At 49.1% G+C, this 18544-nt stretch overlaps 1 protein-coding gene and 1 pseudogene across 4 annotated transcripts in view; both read right to left on the bottom strand.

Annotated features, from left to right (window-relative positions):
* Positions 1–18544, bottom strand: part of HSF2BP (heat shock transcription factor 2 binding protein) — a 55632-nt gene that overhangs the window by 22368 nt on the left and 14720 nt on the right. For all 4 annotated transcript variants that reach the window (XM_006916758.3, XM_025050209.1, XM_025050210.1 and 1 more), the window contains 4 exons: positions 18059–18162; positions 15993–16142; positions 14233–14365; positions 8640–8757 (listed from right to left, as the gene is read on the bottom strand). In XM_006916758.3, coding sequence (XP_006916820.1) covers positions 8640–8757; positions 14233–14365; positions 15993–16142; positions 18059–18162 — 505 coding nt within the window. The remainder of the gene's footprint in view (positions 1–8639; positions 8758–14232; positions 14366–15992; positions 16143–18058; positions 18163–18544) is intronic.
* LOC112483825 lies at positions 16316–16431 on the bottom strand (annotated as a pseudogene).

Genomic DNA, 18544 nt, shown 5'->3' with positions numbered 1-18544 from the left:
TCCTAAAAGCCCCCATTGCGAAGCAATGAGAAAAGGCTACGTGAATATTTTGCAGACCCTTAAAAGAACAGATGAGCTTTCCAGAAAGGAAGGGAAAACATGGCTGGTCAGGCACTGAGTGAGAGCGCAAACCCGGGGAGAGGAGGGGTTCCAGAAGCACAGAGAGAGCTCAAGTGTCAGTGGCTTCATGCACACAGACAGAAGGAAAGGCCTCAGACCCACACGAGACGGACTCGGGTCCGACTCCTGCGGACAGCCAAGAAAAGTGAGCTTTCAAGGTTGGCATAAGTGTCTAACTTTTTACAGCCCGAAAACCCACAAGCCAGTACCTGGGACACACAGAGCAGACCAGGGACAGGAGCACCGCCGGCTGCCTGGCCAAAGCAAACAAAACTGTCTCTTAAAGGACAGGCCCCTCGACCCAGTATCCAGAGAAGCCTCCCAAACACAGTGCTCACGAATGTGCGCTCATGGCGAAAACTGCAAAACCCACGAAAAACACCATCGTAAGAAACAGCACAAAGAGCCAATGAAAGCCAGAACAAAAGAAACGAAGTATCAATGGCACAATAGCAATGGATCTGTTTACTAGGTATAAAGAATTCAAAAAGAAATTACAAACACGATCAAGGACCTGCCGAGTGTTATAATGACCAGACGCTTCAAAGGGAACCGGCTAAGAACACAGAACACCAGAAACCACGACAATCAGACTGTAAGCTCCAGGGCAGGTGACACGGGGAGAGGAGAAACGGCAGAGAGTGGAGCCAGAGAAAGGGCAGCGACCTCGGCGAGCCGGGCAGGAGGAGGCGCGGCGAGGCCGAGGCCGACGCCGACACCAGCACCAGGGCCGCAGGGGAGCGTGCCGGACCCAGCGGGCCGCGTGGCTCTGCACTTGCCCGGGAGCCCTGGGGACAGTGGGGGCCAGCACAGGGAGCCCTGGGGGCAGTGGGGGCCGGCACAGCCCGGAGCTAGCATAGGCCCGGATGTTGGCCAGCTCAGGGGATCCAGCTCAGGGGAGCCAGGGAGAGCGAGCTTCCTGCGAGGATGGGCATCAGCTCTCCCCAGGGAGCGACGGGGGTGCAGAGTCCGCGGCATGTCTTCGGCTGCGTCAGCACACGACCGACCCTCCATTTAACCTGCAGAGCCACCTGGGGTGAGCAGGGAAGGCACTTGTTTGGGGCACAAGGCTAAGTGGTGCCAAAATGCTCAGTAACCAAGATTTTTAAACAGATTGCAATGCAAAATGTGTAAAAATCAAAACTACTGCAAAAATCCTGTCGTAGACAATATGTCAACATTTTAAATAAAGATGGGAGAGTAACAGTGCCACCCGGGACACAGGGAAGCCGGCGCGTGGCAGGATGAAGAGCAGCAGCAGCAGCCCACACACGGGGGCCACCCGAGCGGACAGTGGTGCGCGCTCACCACACTCTCTGTTAAAACAGCTGGCCTCCCCACTAAACTGCACTGTCAAAAGCAAGCTCTGTGCTTGTTCCTCGTTACAGCCACAGGGCTAGTGCCACCCAGGGCCCCAGTGACCTCTCCGTGTGAACAGGAAAAGCGACTGACTCCTGGGGCTGAGCCGCAGCCCCGCGGGCCGCAGAGAAGGCCCTCTGGCTTCCGGGAGCATTGCGAAGTCTACGCGGACGCCGACGTCGGCACCGACACCAGCACCAGCACCGACACCAGCACCAGCTCCTTGGGAGCAGTGTCCAGTTCTCGTCATGATGCTCAGCCTCCTCAACAGCCACAACGTGAGCCACAACTGCAAACCCGTTCACGTTTTCCTGACACTTTTTACACACATCAGAATATCTCACCAGTAACCTGTTGAGTTATTAAGGATTATTTGAAGATCATATATGTTAAGAAAATTCAGCACTTAACGAGAATGTTCTGAGGTTTCTAATCCAGTACCCCCAAAAGGGAAAAGTTCCTACCTGAGGTCACCAACATTGACCGTGGGGCCCTACAGCCTGTCGATGCTGCGCTCACGCTCCACCAGCAGGACCGAGTCACCGCAGCAGGGGACACAGCCCACAGGGCCTGGGAGACGCCCTGGCTGGCCCTTCTCAGAAAGTCCGCCCACCTCTGCTGTAGAGCATGAAAATAAGCAAAGCCAATCTTCTCCAGATCTTAAAAGACAAAGCTAACATCTGGGTGGTAACTGTAATATGGGGCAAATTCCAGAAAATGTGTCCAGTTGAAATTTTCCAAGGACTGCCTTTAATTTTAAGGTGTCAAAGATGACTCACAATCGACAAACACCTTTAAATTTTCATATTTGGTCAAAATCAGCCCTTATTAAGAAGCTAAGATGGAACAAATGTCATTGCAATGACCATGTTGCCACATGAGACCCCAAGTCATTGCCAGGCTACATGTCCGCGGTCCCGCGAGGACTCAGCTATCAATAGACCCGAATGAGTTTCCTATGCTACTCCCAGCATTTCTACTCCAACCAAAAGTGTTTTATAAGTAATAACATCAAGTCAAGAGAGGCTGCCCGCTTGTTTCGCTCTTCTCGTGCTGACATACTGGAAGCAAACGTCACTTCCAAACTCCAGAAGTTCTGGAGCCGGACACTCCCTACCAATGACAGAAAAGTGGGCAGATCCTGCTTCTGACCATGAACCAAGGCAGAAGGTCTGTTACAAATGGATCAGTGGGCTCCAAAAGGACAACTTCCCAGGCTCTGCAGTCTGAGAATTTGAGAGACATCTGACATCGATCATAAAAGGAATGAAAACAAGGTGAAAATAAAGGTCCTGGAGAGTCTGAAACACTACAAAAGCAGCACAAGCATCTCCCCTTCCATAAAAGGACGTTCCCTTCACCGAGACACCCTGGCCTGGGGCCGAACGGCTTCTCCAGGTGAGAAGCCAGAAAGCCCTGCTGACGGTCTGAGCCAGTACAAACAAAGGAGATGCAACTCAACTCCCTTACTCTTTGCCTTAAAAGAAATGACAACGAAGAATAAACACACCCAGTACTTCAAAACAAACCAGCAATAAAAAGAATATCAGGCATGATTGTGAAGTCCCCCCACCCACCAGGAACAGAAACGGCAGATGCATCACCTAAAACGAGCTGAAATCTAAAGTAGCCGTTAGGAGTCATTCTCAGGAACCAGGAGCAATGAAATCCTCACAGAAGACTACGCGTGGCATGTCACGTGAGAGGAGCAGCTAGCAGACTTTTCAGACCAGAGGGCAGACAGAAGCTTGCAGCCAGAGGCCCACCCACTCTAAGGAGCAGAGCTGTAATTAACTACTTAACACGCAGGCCTTGGATTCCTGTCATGGCCCCGCCCAACTCAGAACCTAAGACCCTGTGGTCTACGCCCTATGTAACCCTAATCAAATGTCTACAGGTTAATCTTCATCGACTATGTAACACTGAAGACACACGGGACGCAAAGAACAACTCATGCTCACCACTCTGCTTAAGAAAGAAAACCTCATCGCCAGAGTGAAGGCCCTTTGTGGACTCCATCTGGACACTCACTTCCAGGAGGTGAGACCCAGTATTCCCACAAACGTTTACAAGATCTGCACCGAACCTGACGTGTCTGTATCAGCGGCAACACACTGTCATCTTCCACCCTACGGTGAGGAGTTTTCACTGCTGTGTCGCAGAGTATTAACTGAGCACAATCTCTTCTCCAGTAGGTAATTTCCCAGTGTGTACTATTACCAACACGGCTGCTATCACGTTTCTGTTCAAGTGTCCCGGCGATTGTGGTAAAACTTTCTCCAGAGTACACACGTGGAAGTGCATCACCTGTCCCAGGAATGAGCACATTCAACCTCAAGAGATACTGCCCACCTGGCTCCCTCCCCCTCCCACCAGAAGAGTGGGCAGGTGCAAGCTCTGCCTGGCCTCACAGCCTCTCCAAAGCTCAGAACTGTCATGCTCTGATTTTTTTCAGTGAGCTGGAATGAAAGGTACCTCATTATGGCTATAATTTGCATCACAATCGAGGTGGAGAACCTTTCCCACAATTAGGAAGTTTGCCAGTGAACTACCTGATCTTTTGTGAACAGCCTAATTAACTCTCTTGTCCACATGTGTATTTGCCTTTTTCTTACTGAAAGAGTCGAATACAGATTTGAGTTTTTGTTGTTTTTTTTTTTAATGTACATAGAATGATCAAACTAAATAGATAAGACTGAAACACTAAAAACGCCTTTCAGAAGAATTAAGATTATAGTTACAGCACCAGCTACCAATTTATAACTCAGTACTGGACCAATTCAGTGGACGTTAAACATTTTGTGGCTGAAAGCTCTACTGCCTGCAAAATAACAGGCATGAGTTCCCAGACCCCGAGTGTTACAGATAAACATTTAGAAGCTTGGTCGACCTTTGTTAATATCTGGAAATGCTGACAACTCTAAACGAAGGAATTTGAACATTGTTTAAGATTTGTCCTCCAAAAGTACTTTCCTCTTTAAAATATTCAACTGTTAATCAACATCCTAGAGCTACGTCACAACGTCCTTAACGGTAACTTTCCTGCTGCCCAGGATTGCTAACGTTTTGATCGGAAACAATTTAGAAACCCAATCGCATTTGAAGATTTCTTTTGACTGGATTAAGCCACTCCTGTGAAGGTGTCAGGCCATGCAAATGCACAGTAACACTCGGTGTGAGTTCAACATACAAGGTATGACCACGACCCTGAAAATGAATATCTGCATCTCATTCGCTCATTTAGCAGCATTTACTGAGCACCAGAATAAAAAAAAAAATAAAAAAAATCTTCCTAGAACCAGTAAGATTACACCAAGGTTGTAGGATGCGGGGTTAATACGCAAGTGGAATTTGAAATTATAAACACAATACTACTTACGTTAGCATCCAGAAAATGAAATATTTATATATAAATCTAACAAAACACATAAGACATTTGAGGAAAACTACAAGATTCTGATAAACAAGATCAAAGAACTAAATAAATGGAGAGCTGATTCCACGTTCACGGACATTAGACTCAATATCGTTAAGATGTCAATTCCTCCTAATTTGATCTATAGATTCAGTGCAATCTCAATCAAAATGCCAGTAAGTCATTTTATGGATCCTGACAAAATGATTTTAAAATTTATACGGAGAGGTGGACGACCCAGCATAGCCAACATGACACTGGACAAGACCAAAGCTGGAGGACTGAATCTGCCAACTTCAAGACTTACTCCAAAGCTACCGCCGTCGAGACAGCGCGGTGCTGGCAAAGAGCAGACCAACAGCTCCACGGAACAGCAGACCCAGAAATGCAGTGATGGATCTCTGACGAAGGAGCAAAGGCCACAGAGGAGCAGAGATGGTCTCTAGCGGATGGTGCGAGCACACAAACCACGTGCAAAAAAATAAACCCAGACACAGCCCTTACACCCTTCACGGAAATTAACTTAAAATGGATCACAGACCTAAATGTAAAATGCAAAACTATAAAACCCCCGGAAGATAACAGGAGAAAACCTAGATGACCGTGGGTGTGGTGATGCCTCTTTAGATACAACACCAAAGACGTGATCCCCAAAGAAAAAAAATCTTCATAAGCTGGACTTCATTAAAACTTAAAACTTCTCCTCTGCAAAAGACAACGTTGAAAGAAGATAAGCCACAGACTGAGAAAATATGTCCAAATGACATATACGATAAAGAGCTGTATCCAAAATCCACAAAGAACTTAGAACTCGACAATAAGCAACCAAGAAAAACAATTAAAAAATGGACCAGAGACCTTAACAGACACCTCACCAAAGAAGATGTACAGTTAACAAACAGGCACATGAAAAGATGCTCCACATCACGTCATGAGGAAATGAAAATGAAAGAGACGCCATCACGGCCTACTGGAACGGCCCCGACCGGAAGCGCTACCACCGCCAAACGCTGGCGAGGACGTGGAGCCGCACGACTCTCTCTCGTCACTGCTGAGGGACCGCAGCACGGCGCAGCCCTCTGGAAGACAGGCTAGCGGTTTCTTACAGGACCAAACGGACTCTGACACGTGACCCACATGACCCGGCAGTCATGCTCGCCGGTGTTCGCCGAAGGAGATGAAAACTCCTGTCCGCGGGAAGCACCTGCATGCGGTGTTCACGGGCAGCTTCATTCACGACCCCCAACCTGGAAGCGGCCGACACGCCCTTCGGTGGGTGAACGGGTTGACTGTTACATCCAGACAATGGAATGTCATTCGGTGATAAAAAGAAACGCGCTACCAAACCATGAAAACATGGAGGAGCCTTAAGAGCACGTTGCTAAGCGCACGAAGCCCCGCGGAGAAGGCTTCCAACTCTAGGACGTTCTGGAAAAGGCAGAACTATGGAGACAGTGAAAAGCCCAGTGGTGGCCAAGGACAGGGGAGAGAGGACCAGGAAGCACAAAGAGGATGTTTAAGGGAGGGACAATACTCTGCGTGGTGTTGATGACAGACAGACGTCGTAACACATTTGTCCACGCACGCCCAGGGAACGCACAGCACCAAGCGTGACCCCTTACGTAAACTGCGGTCTTTGGGTGATTAGGACGTGGCAGTGGAGGTTCATCCCTGGTTTAAGGAAAATGCCCCATTCTGGCAGGTGATGGTGGTAATGGGAGGCTGTGCACCTGTGGGCGATCTCTGCGTCTTCCTCTCGGCTTTTCGTGAACCTAAAAGTGCTCCAAAAAAACATGAAGTCTCTTAAAAATTCCCACCTCCGGGTCTGAGGCAGCACAATGCTGAAATGAGCAGCCTTTGATGGTGGAGGCGGCAGGAAAAGGATCCCGAGGAAAGGGGCGAGTTACAGTTAAGGTCTGGAGAGGCCACAAGGAAACCCAAGAAACGTCCTGGTTCCAGGGGAAGAAAGTGCACAACGGCACGCGTGCCGGCCGCCGGCGGCCAAAGGTCACAGAGGGAGAAGACCTGCTTCAGCCCGCACAAGCTGACACCGCCAGGGGTTCGCGGCTAGGTCTGCACGTGGGTGCGGTGGCCGTGGGCGTGGTGACCACCCCTGAGAGAGTACGCAGAGTATGCAAGTCTCCCCGAGGGTGGGTCTCCACCCATCTTCAGACCAAGGACAAGAGCTCGGCAGGACACAAAGACAGGAGCTGCTGGAGGAAGGGTTGGCTGGCCCCCGCAAACACCGAAACCTCAGCATTCCAGGGCAAGGACTGAAAAGGGGAGCCCTGGGGGACCGACAAGTACCAAGGACGTGGTGGAGAGTTAAAAGCTCCAAAAAATGACCCCACAAGGTTGTTATAAACTCCTGGCCTCATCGACTACACAGTCGTTGATCTGGTCATAAACTGTACACCCGAGACTCCCAGAGGCAAAACGTCAACTGCCACCTAGGACTCACGCTGGCCACGGTGGCACGTGAGGGGCAGACCCAGTCGCCCGCGAGAGCTCTCTGAAAATGGAACTGACGTTGAAACTGCAATGCAGGGAAGGCTGCTCAGAACTTTCGACCCCCACCAGACCAGGCCGACTGCTCTGACAGAGCGTCGGCGTTCGGACAAGGCCCAGGGGCCTCACACGTAACACTGCAACGGCCGGGATGCGATCCAGAATGACCCGGCACGCGAAGAAAGAGGAGACTCACCAACGGACATGGGAAAAGACACCCGAGACGACCAAGGCCAAGATGACAGACGCTGGAGTATCTCACGAAGGCCTTAGAGGCCACTACGAAAAATGCTCCAAGAAGCGGACACTGGAAACGAATGGTGGGCCACACAGACTACGACAGTGGCCCCCGATTTCCTGCCCTACTCCCCGGGACTGGACACAGTTGCGCGCCCACTAAGTCACATGGCAGAGGGACTCTGCAGATGAAACTAGGCTTGCTAACCAGCTGATTCTGAGTCAATCGACGGGAATCCGCCCAGCGCCGCCCAGCCACACCCGAGCCCAGCGAAAGCACTTTTCTCTGGCTGGTCGCAGCAGGGGGTCTGAGAGGTCCCAAGCCTAAGAAGGGTTCTGTGAGCTATTGGGCATGAAGGTAAAGTGGGCATGTGACGAGGAACTCAGTCAGCCCCGGAAGCTGAAAGTGGTTCCCACCGACAGCCAGCAGGGAAACAGGGACCTCGGTCCCACAAACACAAGGACCTGGCCAGTGCCAGCAACCTGACCGCACCTGGAAGCTGACTCTCGCCCAGGGCCTCTAGGGACAAGCCCGCCCCAAACGACACCTGGGATGGTCCACGTGAGACCCTCCAGAGAGCCCGTCAAGCCCACTGCACTCTCGGCCGACAGACCTGTGAAGCAGGTGCTGTTTCAGCTACCATGTGAGTGGTGAGTCGTGACACAATAGTGAATGGACAGATTTCGGTACCTGGAAGTGGGGTGCTGCCGTAACAAGGACTTAGGTTCATTGGGAGGTAATTAATACCGCCCTGAAGTGTCACATGACAGCATGTGGGAGTCACTGATTCCCCCCAGGTGAGGACATTCCTTTTGTTTATATTATTTTACTGAAACAGTAGTGAAGAGATAGTGAGTCCCTTAATTCCCCAAGAAATTTGTTCCTTCTATTTTTGTTATAACTTTTGCCAAATTAACTGCATTCACTTGAAAAAGCCGCCCGGGCAGCCGGGTCCGACTCTGCAAGCGCGCGGCAGCGTTTTACTGTCGTCCAGCGTACACTTTGAGCTTGGTGCACTGTCCAGGCTTCAGGTCCCCCAGCAGCTGCAGCATGGTGTCCAAAAGCACCCGGCTTGAGTTAACCAAGAACTCACGGCCACAGGCTATGGCAGCGACATCTGCAACAGAGAGATAGGACAACATCAAAACCTCTGGAGCTAGAGGATCTAGAAAAGTCTGTCCAAGACAGAGTACCTGTTGCTGCTTTTCTAACAGACCTAACGAAAACAATGAATGGTCAGCAAGGAGAAAAAATACAGTGTTACCCACAAAGCTGACCGCACAGGGGGAGGAGCCGACAACCACAGCAGCCACTCTGACGGTGGGCGGTGTCTTCTGTGCTCGGCAGACACCTTGGCAGGGCGACAGGGCGCAGGGATCGAAAGGTGTCTGCAACCAGCCACAGGGCAGCACGTGGACACCACACTCCCGAACACTGGAGTCACAGCCGTGGGCAGTCCGGGTCCAAACAGACAGGGGGCCGATACCTTCCTCTGAGATCAAGGACGTGAAAACTCCCTTTCAATTCTGAAAGTGAAACCCTAATGACTTTGACCCACCAGGCCAAACTGAAAGCATGAGGTCAAAAAGAATAGGAAAACTCACTCTGAAAAAAGCCTGCTTTCTAAATTGCCCATCCTGTTGTGGGCCAGCGAGTATGATGTCTCCTTGTGCCCGGCGCCCTGCAGAACCAGCATGGAGGCCAGAGCGAGCAGTTACACAGCTCCCCGCGGACACCGCGGCAGCATGCTGGCTCTCAACAGACCCCGCCGCCTGTGACAACACATCAGTGCACATCGTAAGCTTGTCTGAGCTAGGTCTAACGACAAAGCATGACTCCGAGTGGCGACGGGGGACGAGGAGCAGGGCAGCAGCCCCTCATCCTGACTGGATGGAAGCGTGTCAAGTACATGCTGTCAAGTCTGATGGCTGAATCCGGCAGACACCTTTACTAGTTTAAGGACGTTTTCTTCCACTTTTATTGTGCTCAGAAGTATCAAGAACGGAGGATGAACTCTACGGCTTACTTGCTCTTCCACAGCTGTCAGCTGACGGCAGAACAAAACGTCGCCGTGCTGCCAGATCGACACTATAGGGTCAGACCACAGACGCTTCTATGTTTATTTACCTGGGCTGAGAAGGACCAAGTGGGGCGCATGAAAGTCTCCAGAACCTAACAGACTTGTTCCCATTTCCGCTGCTCTTTCCAGCATGTTCTGCCTCATAAATTGGTGCTGTGCTGTTTGGTACGTAATTCACAGTGGCTTCGACTTTACTTCGCTGGCACAAACTTAGTTTCTTTGCTCAATGAATTTGAACCCAATGACTTTATTTTCTAGCATATGACACACTCTAGTTTTCCTAAAGCAATTTTTGGAGGAGAATCAAAGCTTAACGCATTTGGCATCATAAACTCATAAAAGCCATTTTGAGGTAGTTTTTCAGGGGAAAACATTCTTCACATAACTACAGTCAAGCACATATTGGGACCCCCAAGGAAGCTATGAACTTTGGTGGCTAGTTTCCAGAGGTGACCTCCCAAGGAACCATGCCTCTGATGCAGACCCTGGGGTGTCCCCGCCCTGTGACACGTTTGACTAGCAGAAAGCAGCAGAACGGACACCGCATGACGTACCAGGCAAGCTAGGAAGCAGCCGACGGCTTCCACTTTGGTCTCCTTCCACTTGATCTAGGAGCTGGAGCCAGAAAAGAACTCTGACCACCCTGAGGCTGTGTGACATGGAGGCCACAGAAAGAGCAAACGGTGCAGAAGCCCCGAGGCCACACGAGAAGAGGGAGAAAGGGCCCCGCTGGGCCATGTGAGTCCCGGTCCCTCGGCGATGTGAGTCACCCCAGTTGAGGGCCCAGATATGGCAGGGCAGCAGCAAACCACCCCTGCCAACTGGGGCAAACTGCAGATTCGTAATCAAGATAAGTGACTGCTACCGTTTAAGGACATCAAGTGTGGAGTGCTCAGTCACACAGCGACAGACATCAGGAACATCACTAACACGTCACTGAAGAAAAAGTTACAGACCAAAAATGATTATGATCATAGCAGGCAGTAATGCCCAACAAATTTACTGGTGAATGAAGTCCCATACCACGTATCTGGAATTATAATAGCAAATGCCAATTTTATATTTCACTGAATATCAGTAACTAAAGAATAAACCATGAACTAAAATAAAGGTGGACAAATTCCTACGCAGGTAACTCCAGTATGTTTTTATCTGTCTGGGACGCTTATGAGTCAACTCCAGGACTATAAAGGATTACTTGTTTATTTTCTGTTACAATGTAGTTATTTTTTCTAAATTCATTTTTCTTATAAGTTATTGCAGTAATTATATAATTTAAGCAATGAGACTCTGGTGTCAATTATGTATGCTAATAAAGATATAGAGTTGAGAAGTATTATGTCTGATACTTTTGTTTTCATTGTAATCACTTTGTTTCATTTTCAACAGAAATAGTAGTAAGGTACTAGCATAATGACAGACGCACAGATCAGTGGCAGAACTCAGATTCTATAAACAGACCCTCACATTTATGATCAGCTGATTTTCAACAAGGGTGTTAAGACAACCGAACAGAGAAAAGATAAGAGAATAATCTTTTCAATAAATAATGCTGGAACAACCAGATATTTACATGCAAAAAAACAGATGGACCCCTACACCTCACACCAAATACAAAAAGTAACTCAGAATGGATCAAAGGCCTAAATGTAAGGGCTAAACCTATAAAACTCTTAGGAGAAAACATGGGAGGAAATCTTCATAACCTTGGACGGTTATGCTTCCTTAGATATGACACCAAAAATACAAGCAACTGAAGAAAAAATATACTAGATATCATCAAAATTTTAAACTTTTGTGTTTCAAAGGATACTCTCAAGAAAGTAAAAAGAAAAGCGACAGAACGAGAAGAAGTTTTTGCAAATCGAAAATCTGATAAAGACTGGTATCTAGAATACACAAGGAACTCTTACAACTCAATAGTAAGACGAATCGCTTAATTTTAAAATGAGCAAAGGACTTGAATAGACATCTCTCCAAAGAAGATACATAAATGACAATAAGCACACTGCTCTTTCTTTCGAAAAATGCTCAACATCACGAACCGTCAGGCAAACGCGAATCAAAACCACAGCCGGCTATCACTTCACACCGACCTGGACAGCGATCATCAAAAAGGAACAGAGAAGTATTGGTGAGTATACGGAGAAACTGAAGCCTCACCCTCCGCTGACGGCCACAGCGGGAAGTGGCCCAGCAGCTCCTCTCACGGTAGCGCCCCACCCACCACATGACCCAGCAACTCCTCCCTCAGCCACACAGCCAAGAGAAAGGAAAACACGTGTCCACACAAAAACATGTACGCGAATATTCACAGCAACACTATTCACAATAACCAAAAGGAAACAACCCGAATGTCCACTGACGGATGGCTAAACGTGATACGGCCATACGGTGGCCTATTACTGAGCCAGAAGGAGGAATGAAGTACTGACCCACGCTACGACACGGATAAACTTTGAAAACACTACACTGAGTGAAAGGGGCCAGACTCGAAGGGCCACACGCTGCACGACTCCATTAGATGGAATGTCCAGAACAGGTAAATCTGTAAAGACAGTAAGCAGACTAGTGGGTGCCCAGAGCTGGGGGGAATGGCAGGGTTTTCTGAGAGAGTGACTGATGAAAATGTTTTAAAATCGACTGTGGGGATGGATGCACACTCTGCATACACTGAAGCCGCTGAATAGTATACCTTAAACTGGTAAGCTGTACAGTGTCTCATAATATCTCAGCGAAGCTGTTACTAAGTAAGTAAGAACAATGGGGTGCAGTCCTCACGTTCAGGGGGTTACCTAGTTTCTCCTGCTCGTCCCGGACCTGTTCTTACACACCTCTTGTCTGCAGCGCTAACGCTGCACCATATTTTTTGAAAGAAACATAAGCCAGTTTCCTCGGACACTAACATTGTGCCTGGTCTGTTGTCTGGGTTGCATTTCTTTGCATTTGCTGTGATAGTTTCCTGTCAATTCATTTAGCCAGCTGTCCAGGACACACTATTTGCGGAAACCCCTCGGAGCTGGTGGGCTTCCCCGTCTCACTGGGAAGCGGCTCTGAGGGTTCGGTCGGTCTCCCACTTCGGCGTGTGGCTTCCTCAGCCAGAAGCCAGGCCAGAGAGCAGTGCCCGGGACCTGAGAGCTGGCGAGAGGGGAGAGCCTACTGCCCTCCTCTGTTTGCTGCTGGTAGTCCCCATGTCAGAGTGACTCCTGGGACACTTTCCCATGCCGCTTACAATCTGCTCCCGCCGTCGCCTACGGAACCGGCCCCTGCTGAGTCAGACGAGTTTCCACTGCGGAGGGAGCACAGCCCGCTGTCAGGAGCCCAGTCACAGAAAACTCAATGGCCAGGCATATGGTAGCACAGTGGCACTTTCAGCCAAATGCTATCATCTGGTGACCCACCCCAAGGAGACAGTTCCAGCCAAAGTCCCCGCCTTCCCTGTGGCTCATCCGACAGCACGGTTCCTGTTCCTTGAACTCATTCAGGGTTTCTCCCCAGCGCCCTCCCTGCTGCACTCCCAGGGGAGCAAGACTCACTCCCAGCATCTTCGCTTTCACCCAACCTGTAACTCTGACTGTGGGGCTATTATGAGAAGTCCCCCTCTCCCCCCGCAGGACACAACCCCAGCGAAGTTGCTGGGATAGTGATTCATTTTGCAAACGAACTGACAAATAAAAGGTACTACAGAAGGATGATTTTTATAAGTCTCAGAAAATTGTCCTTTATACAAATTATAACCAATCTGACATTAATTTGCCCACACTATGTATAATCAAAGAAATAACCAAAAATTAAACATGGTCCCAGAATCCCTAAAGGAAAAGATTCTATGAACCAACTCAAAATAACGAGCAAAAGCTAAGAGTCCAGATAGTTTTTCTAAATCTCTGCCTAAACTTCAACACTCTCTAGAGCTGAAACACAGAAAGCTGTAGGCCAACTGTGATCAACTTAGTAAAAAAAGGACCAATAATTCCTGTACCAACGCCTGCAATCCCCTGAGGTTACCTGTTTTTAAAATGCCTAATGGTCGATGGCATGGATTTGTTCAAGGTCTGTGAACAGGTAATAAACAATCACACTCCATTTCTGCTGCCATGCCTTACCCGAATCCCGCCCTCGCTTCGTCCCGCCCGAAGCCAAATGCTTGACAGCAATGGATTAACGGTCGGGTTTCTTTAGAGCCCATTCTACAGAGCTGGCCAATTTACTTCCAAATAACAAGCTCAACAAACAGCTTCGTTCTGACTTTGGTCAGTGCACAGACCGAACAGAACATGTAGACTCATCTTGTGCCTCCCAAACCCGGTCGTGCATACGCACCAACACTGCTGCCCAGAACCTCCAGCGCGATGCGCCACAGCACACTCCAGCACCTGGTCCAGGGTACCCCGCGGATTACCAGGTATCTGGGAAAGATCCTGAGAGATGCTTACGTGTAAAAAAAGCTGACTATCGCCACTCAAGAACACACTTAGAACTATGGGTACTGCGCCTGAAAGAATGACTTACTTGTTACGATTCCGGCCAAGGCAAACACAAACTGGTTTTCATCGGAATCGGGCTCCCTGACATCCCCGTCCAGTGACTTCACGAAGCTCTCCATCGTTTGGCCAGTAATGCTGAAAAACTTCAAAGCTTTATCCTGCAAGTTCAGAAATGAGAGTATCACACCCTTTCACAAACAGCAGCAGGGAAACACTTTTTAAGTGCAGGATACAGAAGGCAGACTGTGTTGTTAATTACGGAAACGACATTTGAAAACCTGTTCCTTCATTAAAGTTTCTATAGAAAAGGTAAGGGAAAAGACTTTACTAGACAGTGAGAATGATTAGCAGAAAAATTACCCTGAAGACTGAGGCAAAGAGTAAAATAAAAATACTTAAGTGGGAAACGGCTCAAAATTGACACAATGCTGGAAGTGCTGGGACAAATTCACCCGGAAATACACTAAAAAAATGCGTTCTCTATTCGTTCTAGGCATGAAACCAGAGGTTTTCAAACCTTTGGCAGAACCGCTTTTTAGTTATGATTTTTAAAATCTTCACTGAAATCGCAACATGTAAAAGAGAGAAAGACAGTGAGCAGGCTGCTCTGGCAGTTTCAATCTTCATCACTCGGCAGAAAGTGCTCCCAGTTGGCACTTCCTCCACGTCTGCTGCTCTGTCTTTGGGGGCTGGGGTTCTGAGGCATCGTTTAAAGCCAAAGCATTCACCAAGGACACAAGGGTGACACAGGCTGAGACTGGATTGTAGTGATGGCTGCACAGATCTGCGAATTAGCTAAACACTACTGAATTGTACACTTACAAATGGGCGGACTTTATATCTCAATAAAGTTCAAACTTCTAAAAATACATTTAGTCTCTCCGCCTAAAGTCAAACGCAGTTTTAATTTTTGTAAGTGATAAGTAGTTCACCGTCGGCCTCCCGTCAAACATCCTTCCCTTGACTTTCCCGTCACGAGCCACCACTCCTCCAGAGCCACCCTCCTCAGTTCCTCTCACTGTCAGCCGTGGGGTCTGGCCGGCCAGCACACTGGCCTCAGCCACCAGGCTCTGCTCTGCTGCCGTCCCCAGCCTGGGCCACTGGAATTCTACTTAGTCTCCCTGTCCAGTCTCCAGACCCCAAGCCCCACGCTGTCACGGTGACCCTCCCCAAACTCTCCTCCTGCCTCACTGTTACCCGGAAACCCGCAAGGAACCAGCCCTCCGCCCACTGGATGAGATCACCCCCCTGCATTCGCGGTCCTCCGAAAGCACTTTCCGCCCCTCCTCGTAAGTCTCGTCTCCCCACGACTTTGCCTCACAACCGACCCAGTCCCAGACTTCAGACTGCCCGCCCCATTCTCTGCCGTGACGGCCTACTCAAGTTCATGGAGGCCCTTCTCCGATCTCTCTCCCTCTGTGAAGCTCCTTCATGTGTGTGTGCTACAGACACACATGTGTTAAATAACATACGACATTCAATAAGTTAAATATTACATTACCCAACGGATAACGTGTGTAGAAGCACTTTAAACGTTGTTAAATGCAAACATCCACTAATAACACTGAAGTGGTACCACTGCCTAACGCCACACAGATTCGGGGAGAGACAGGCTCTTAGTCCATCCATGTTACACATCCAGAGCTCCAGGTCACGGCGGACCCCACACAGCTGGCATTCCAACGCCATCTGACGAATGGATGGAAGAAGGGATGCAGCCTGCCCTGGCCCAGACAGACACGTGCACCCTGCCCGGCAACCCAGACCGCCCGCGGTCACGCTTACTCCACCCAGGATGGCTGTGACGACCTCCTCGCGGCTAGAGACGCCCCAGAGCAGGGTGCAGGCCGCCGCCCCCATCTCCGTGCAGTACTCCGCCTGCTGCTGCAGCTGCTGCCTCGCCTCCTGCAGCTGCTGTCGGAGAGCCAGCTTCTCCTGCAACCGGAACAGAATGACAACGATGAACGGCGTTCGACTTCGAACTTCGTGTTTGCTCTTTCAAAGTTAAGTTTTAAAGAAAGAAAATACACACCGAATTATAGAAAATGGTTGTTAAATGAAAACTAGTCCTCACAGAGCCATAACCCATATTTTTTTATTTTTATTTATGTCTACAGCACCTGGTCTTCCTAGGTGGTCTCCCATCCAAGTCCTAACCAGGCCCGACCCTGCTTAGCTTCCGAGATCAGACATTGGGCTTGTTCAGGGTGGCATGGCCACAGACCATGGACCATGGCTCTACTGGGGCACGAACCCAGGACCTTCTGTGTGTAAAGCAGACGTGCTCACCACTACACTGTGGAACCACATCCATAATCCATATTTTAAAAATAAACTTCACAGACAAAATTAACACTCAGAAAGGAAGCTGCTACTACTACAGGGTTGTAAATACTGCCGAAGACCTGACTTCATCTACAAGTAAAATGAAAACATTAGGCATCTCAGGACCGAGCGGCCACACCCAGGACCAGCACCAACCGGGATGCCTGAACAAGTGACAGACACAGCAGTCCACACAGAGCAACGTTTTAATGAAGGAGCCTGCTACCTCCAAGTGGCGCACTCCACTGTCCAAAGCCGCAGGACACAGCTGAGACCACGCAGGAGAGTGGGAGAAGGCGGGGCCTCGGGCGAGCGCTGGGGCGGAAGGCAAGTGCCAGCGCCACAAGACGACGGAGCCTGGGGGCGCCCCCTCCCCGCCCCCCCGCAGCGGCCTCTCAGGGAACAAAGCTGGCCAGCCTCAGCAGGGGCTCTCACCAAGGAGAGAGATAGTGACTTGTGCTCCCAGTGTCCCCTCTGACCACCGGGCACTCCTCAAGGTCCACCTCCCAGTGAGTCTTGAGCAACGCGGGCCTCTTGCCCTCCCCAGCCACCACCGCCAAGTTCACTACTCCCTGTTACCTGAAACTCCCTTAGAAGGTGATGGCATGTCCTTACTAAATAAGAGATAAACATACAAAAACAGACTTCAATCAACTTATGCCAAATTGTTCAGTGCAGTTAGCCCGACAGCCCTCGAAGTTAACGAACAGTCGATGTTCTAGGTTCTTCTTTTAGCGAGGTGAGAGGGAGTGCAGGACACTTAAAGGAGAGGGGCTTTCCATCGAGGGAGAAACGGGAGCGGCAGGGCCGCGAGTCCAGCTTGCCGCCCTAACTCGGCCTATGGCGGCCGCCCGCAGTGCCCGGAGGCAGGGCCTTAGGTGTTCAGCTCCACACGCTCCTGAACATGGAGCCGCCCAGCTGTGCTGAGAAGCAGGCGAAAGGCCTGGGCAGCTGCTGACACCCGCCAGCACACAGCAAGCGACGCATACTAGCTGTTATCACTAAGGTAATTATTGTTTTACCATTCAAAACTAAAACTGCATCCAAGATCCAAATTTTACCAGACGTGGCAGAATAGTTCTAGTTTAACAGAAGTAATTTACTCCATACAAAAAGTAAAAATGTGTAATTTCTAAGAAATATTATTAATCTCCCTTAATATTAAAATAAAATCGGTTATTTCTAAAATATCAGTAAATGGTCTCCTAAATTAATCACATGTATTTCTGATTAAATATATCTCTGATTATAAATTATGTGCATTCTTTTTCAAGATTCTTATATTATAAATTTTTATGTTTTGGAATGGTCTTTTAAACATAAAAATTAACAGTAAGTGGCACCAAGTAAATAATGTCCACATTAAAGGGTTATAAAATCCAAGCATTCAACTACTTTCCAAACCGATCAGAATATTTACATTTAAAAACACTCTCTCCTGAGGCCGCCTCGGGCAAACTAGCAGGCACAATAGTGGCCACGGCCACAGCAGTGCCATCTTAAGCACTGGTCTCCAGGGCCCCTACCTTCTTCTCTCTCAAGCTGTCGGCTTGCACAGCCTCCAGGCGGGCTTTAAAGTGCTCACAATCCATTCTCAGTTGCTCTAATTCGTGCTCTTTCCTTTCCAGGTCTAGAAAAAAGAGACAGACATCTCAATATTTCAAACCACAAATCTTGTCTATGGCCATGCCACCCTGAACAAGCCTGATCTCATCTGATCTCAAAAGCTAAGCAGGATCAGGCCTGGTTAGTACTTGGATGGGAGACCGCCTAGGAAGACCACATACTGCCAGTGTAAAACGAATTTTTTAAATAAAAGATTGTAAGATGACAAGGTCCTTGCAATTTGTGAAGTCAACCAAGGGTTGCCTCGCCTAAAAAAAAAAAAAAAGAAAAAAAACATTAAAAAAAACGAATCTCCCCTAAGCACCCGGTTCTCCCTAACCTCCTCCTGCAGACACCTGTGCTGATTTCTCAGGTCACGGTATTTGCATTTGAGTGACCAGAATTTG

Source organism: Pteropus alecto, unplaced genomic scaffold (genome assembly GCF_000325575.1).
Source record: "Pteropus alecto unplaced genomic scaffold, ASM32557v1 scaffold97, whole genome shotgun sequence".
Classification (NCBI taxonomy): Eukaryota; Metazoa; Chordata; class Mammalia; order Chiroptera; family Pteropodidae; genus Pteropus; species Pteropus alecto.
This window is presented reverse-complemented; position numbering and strand designations above follow the sequence as displayed.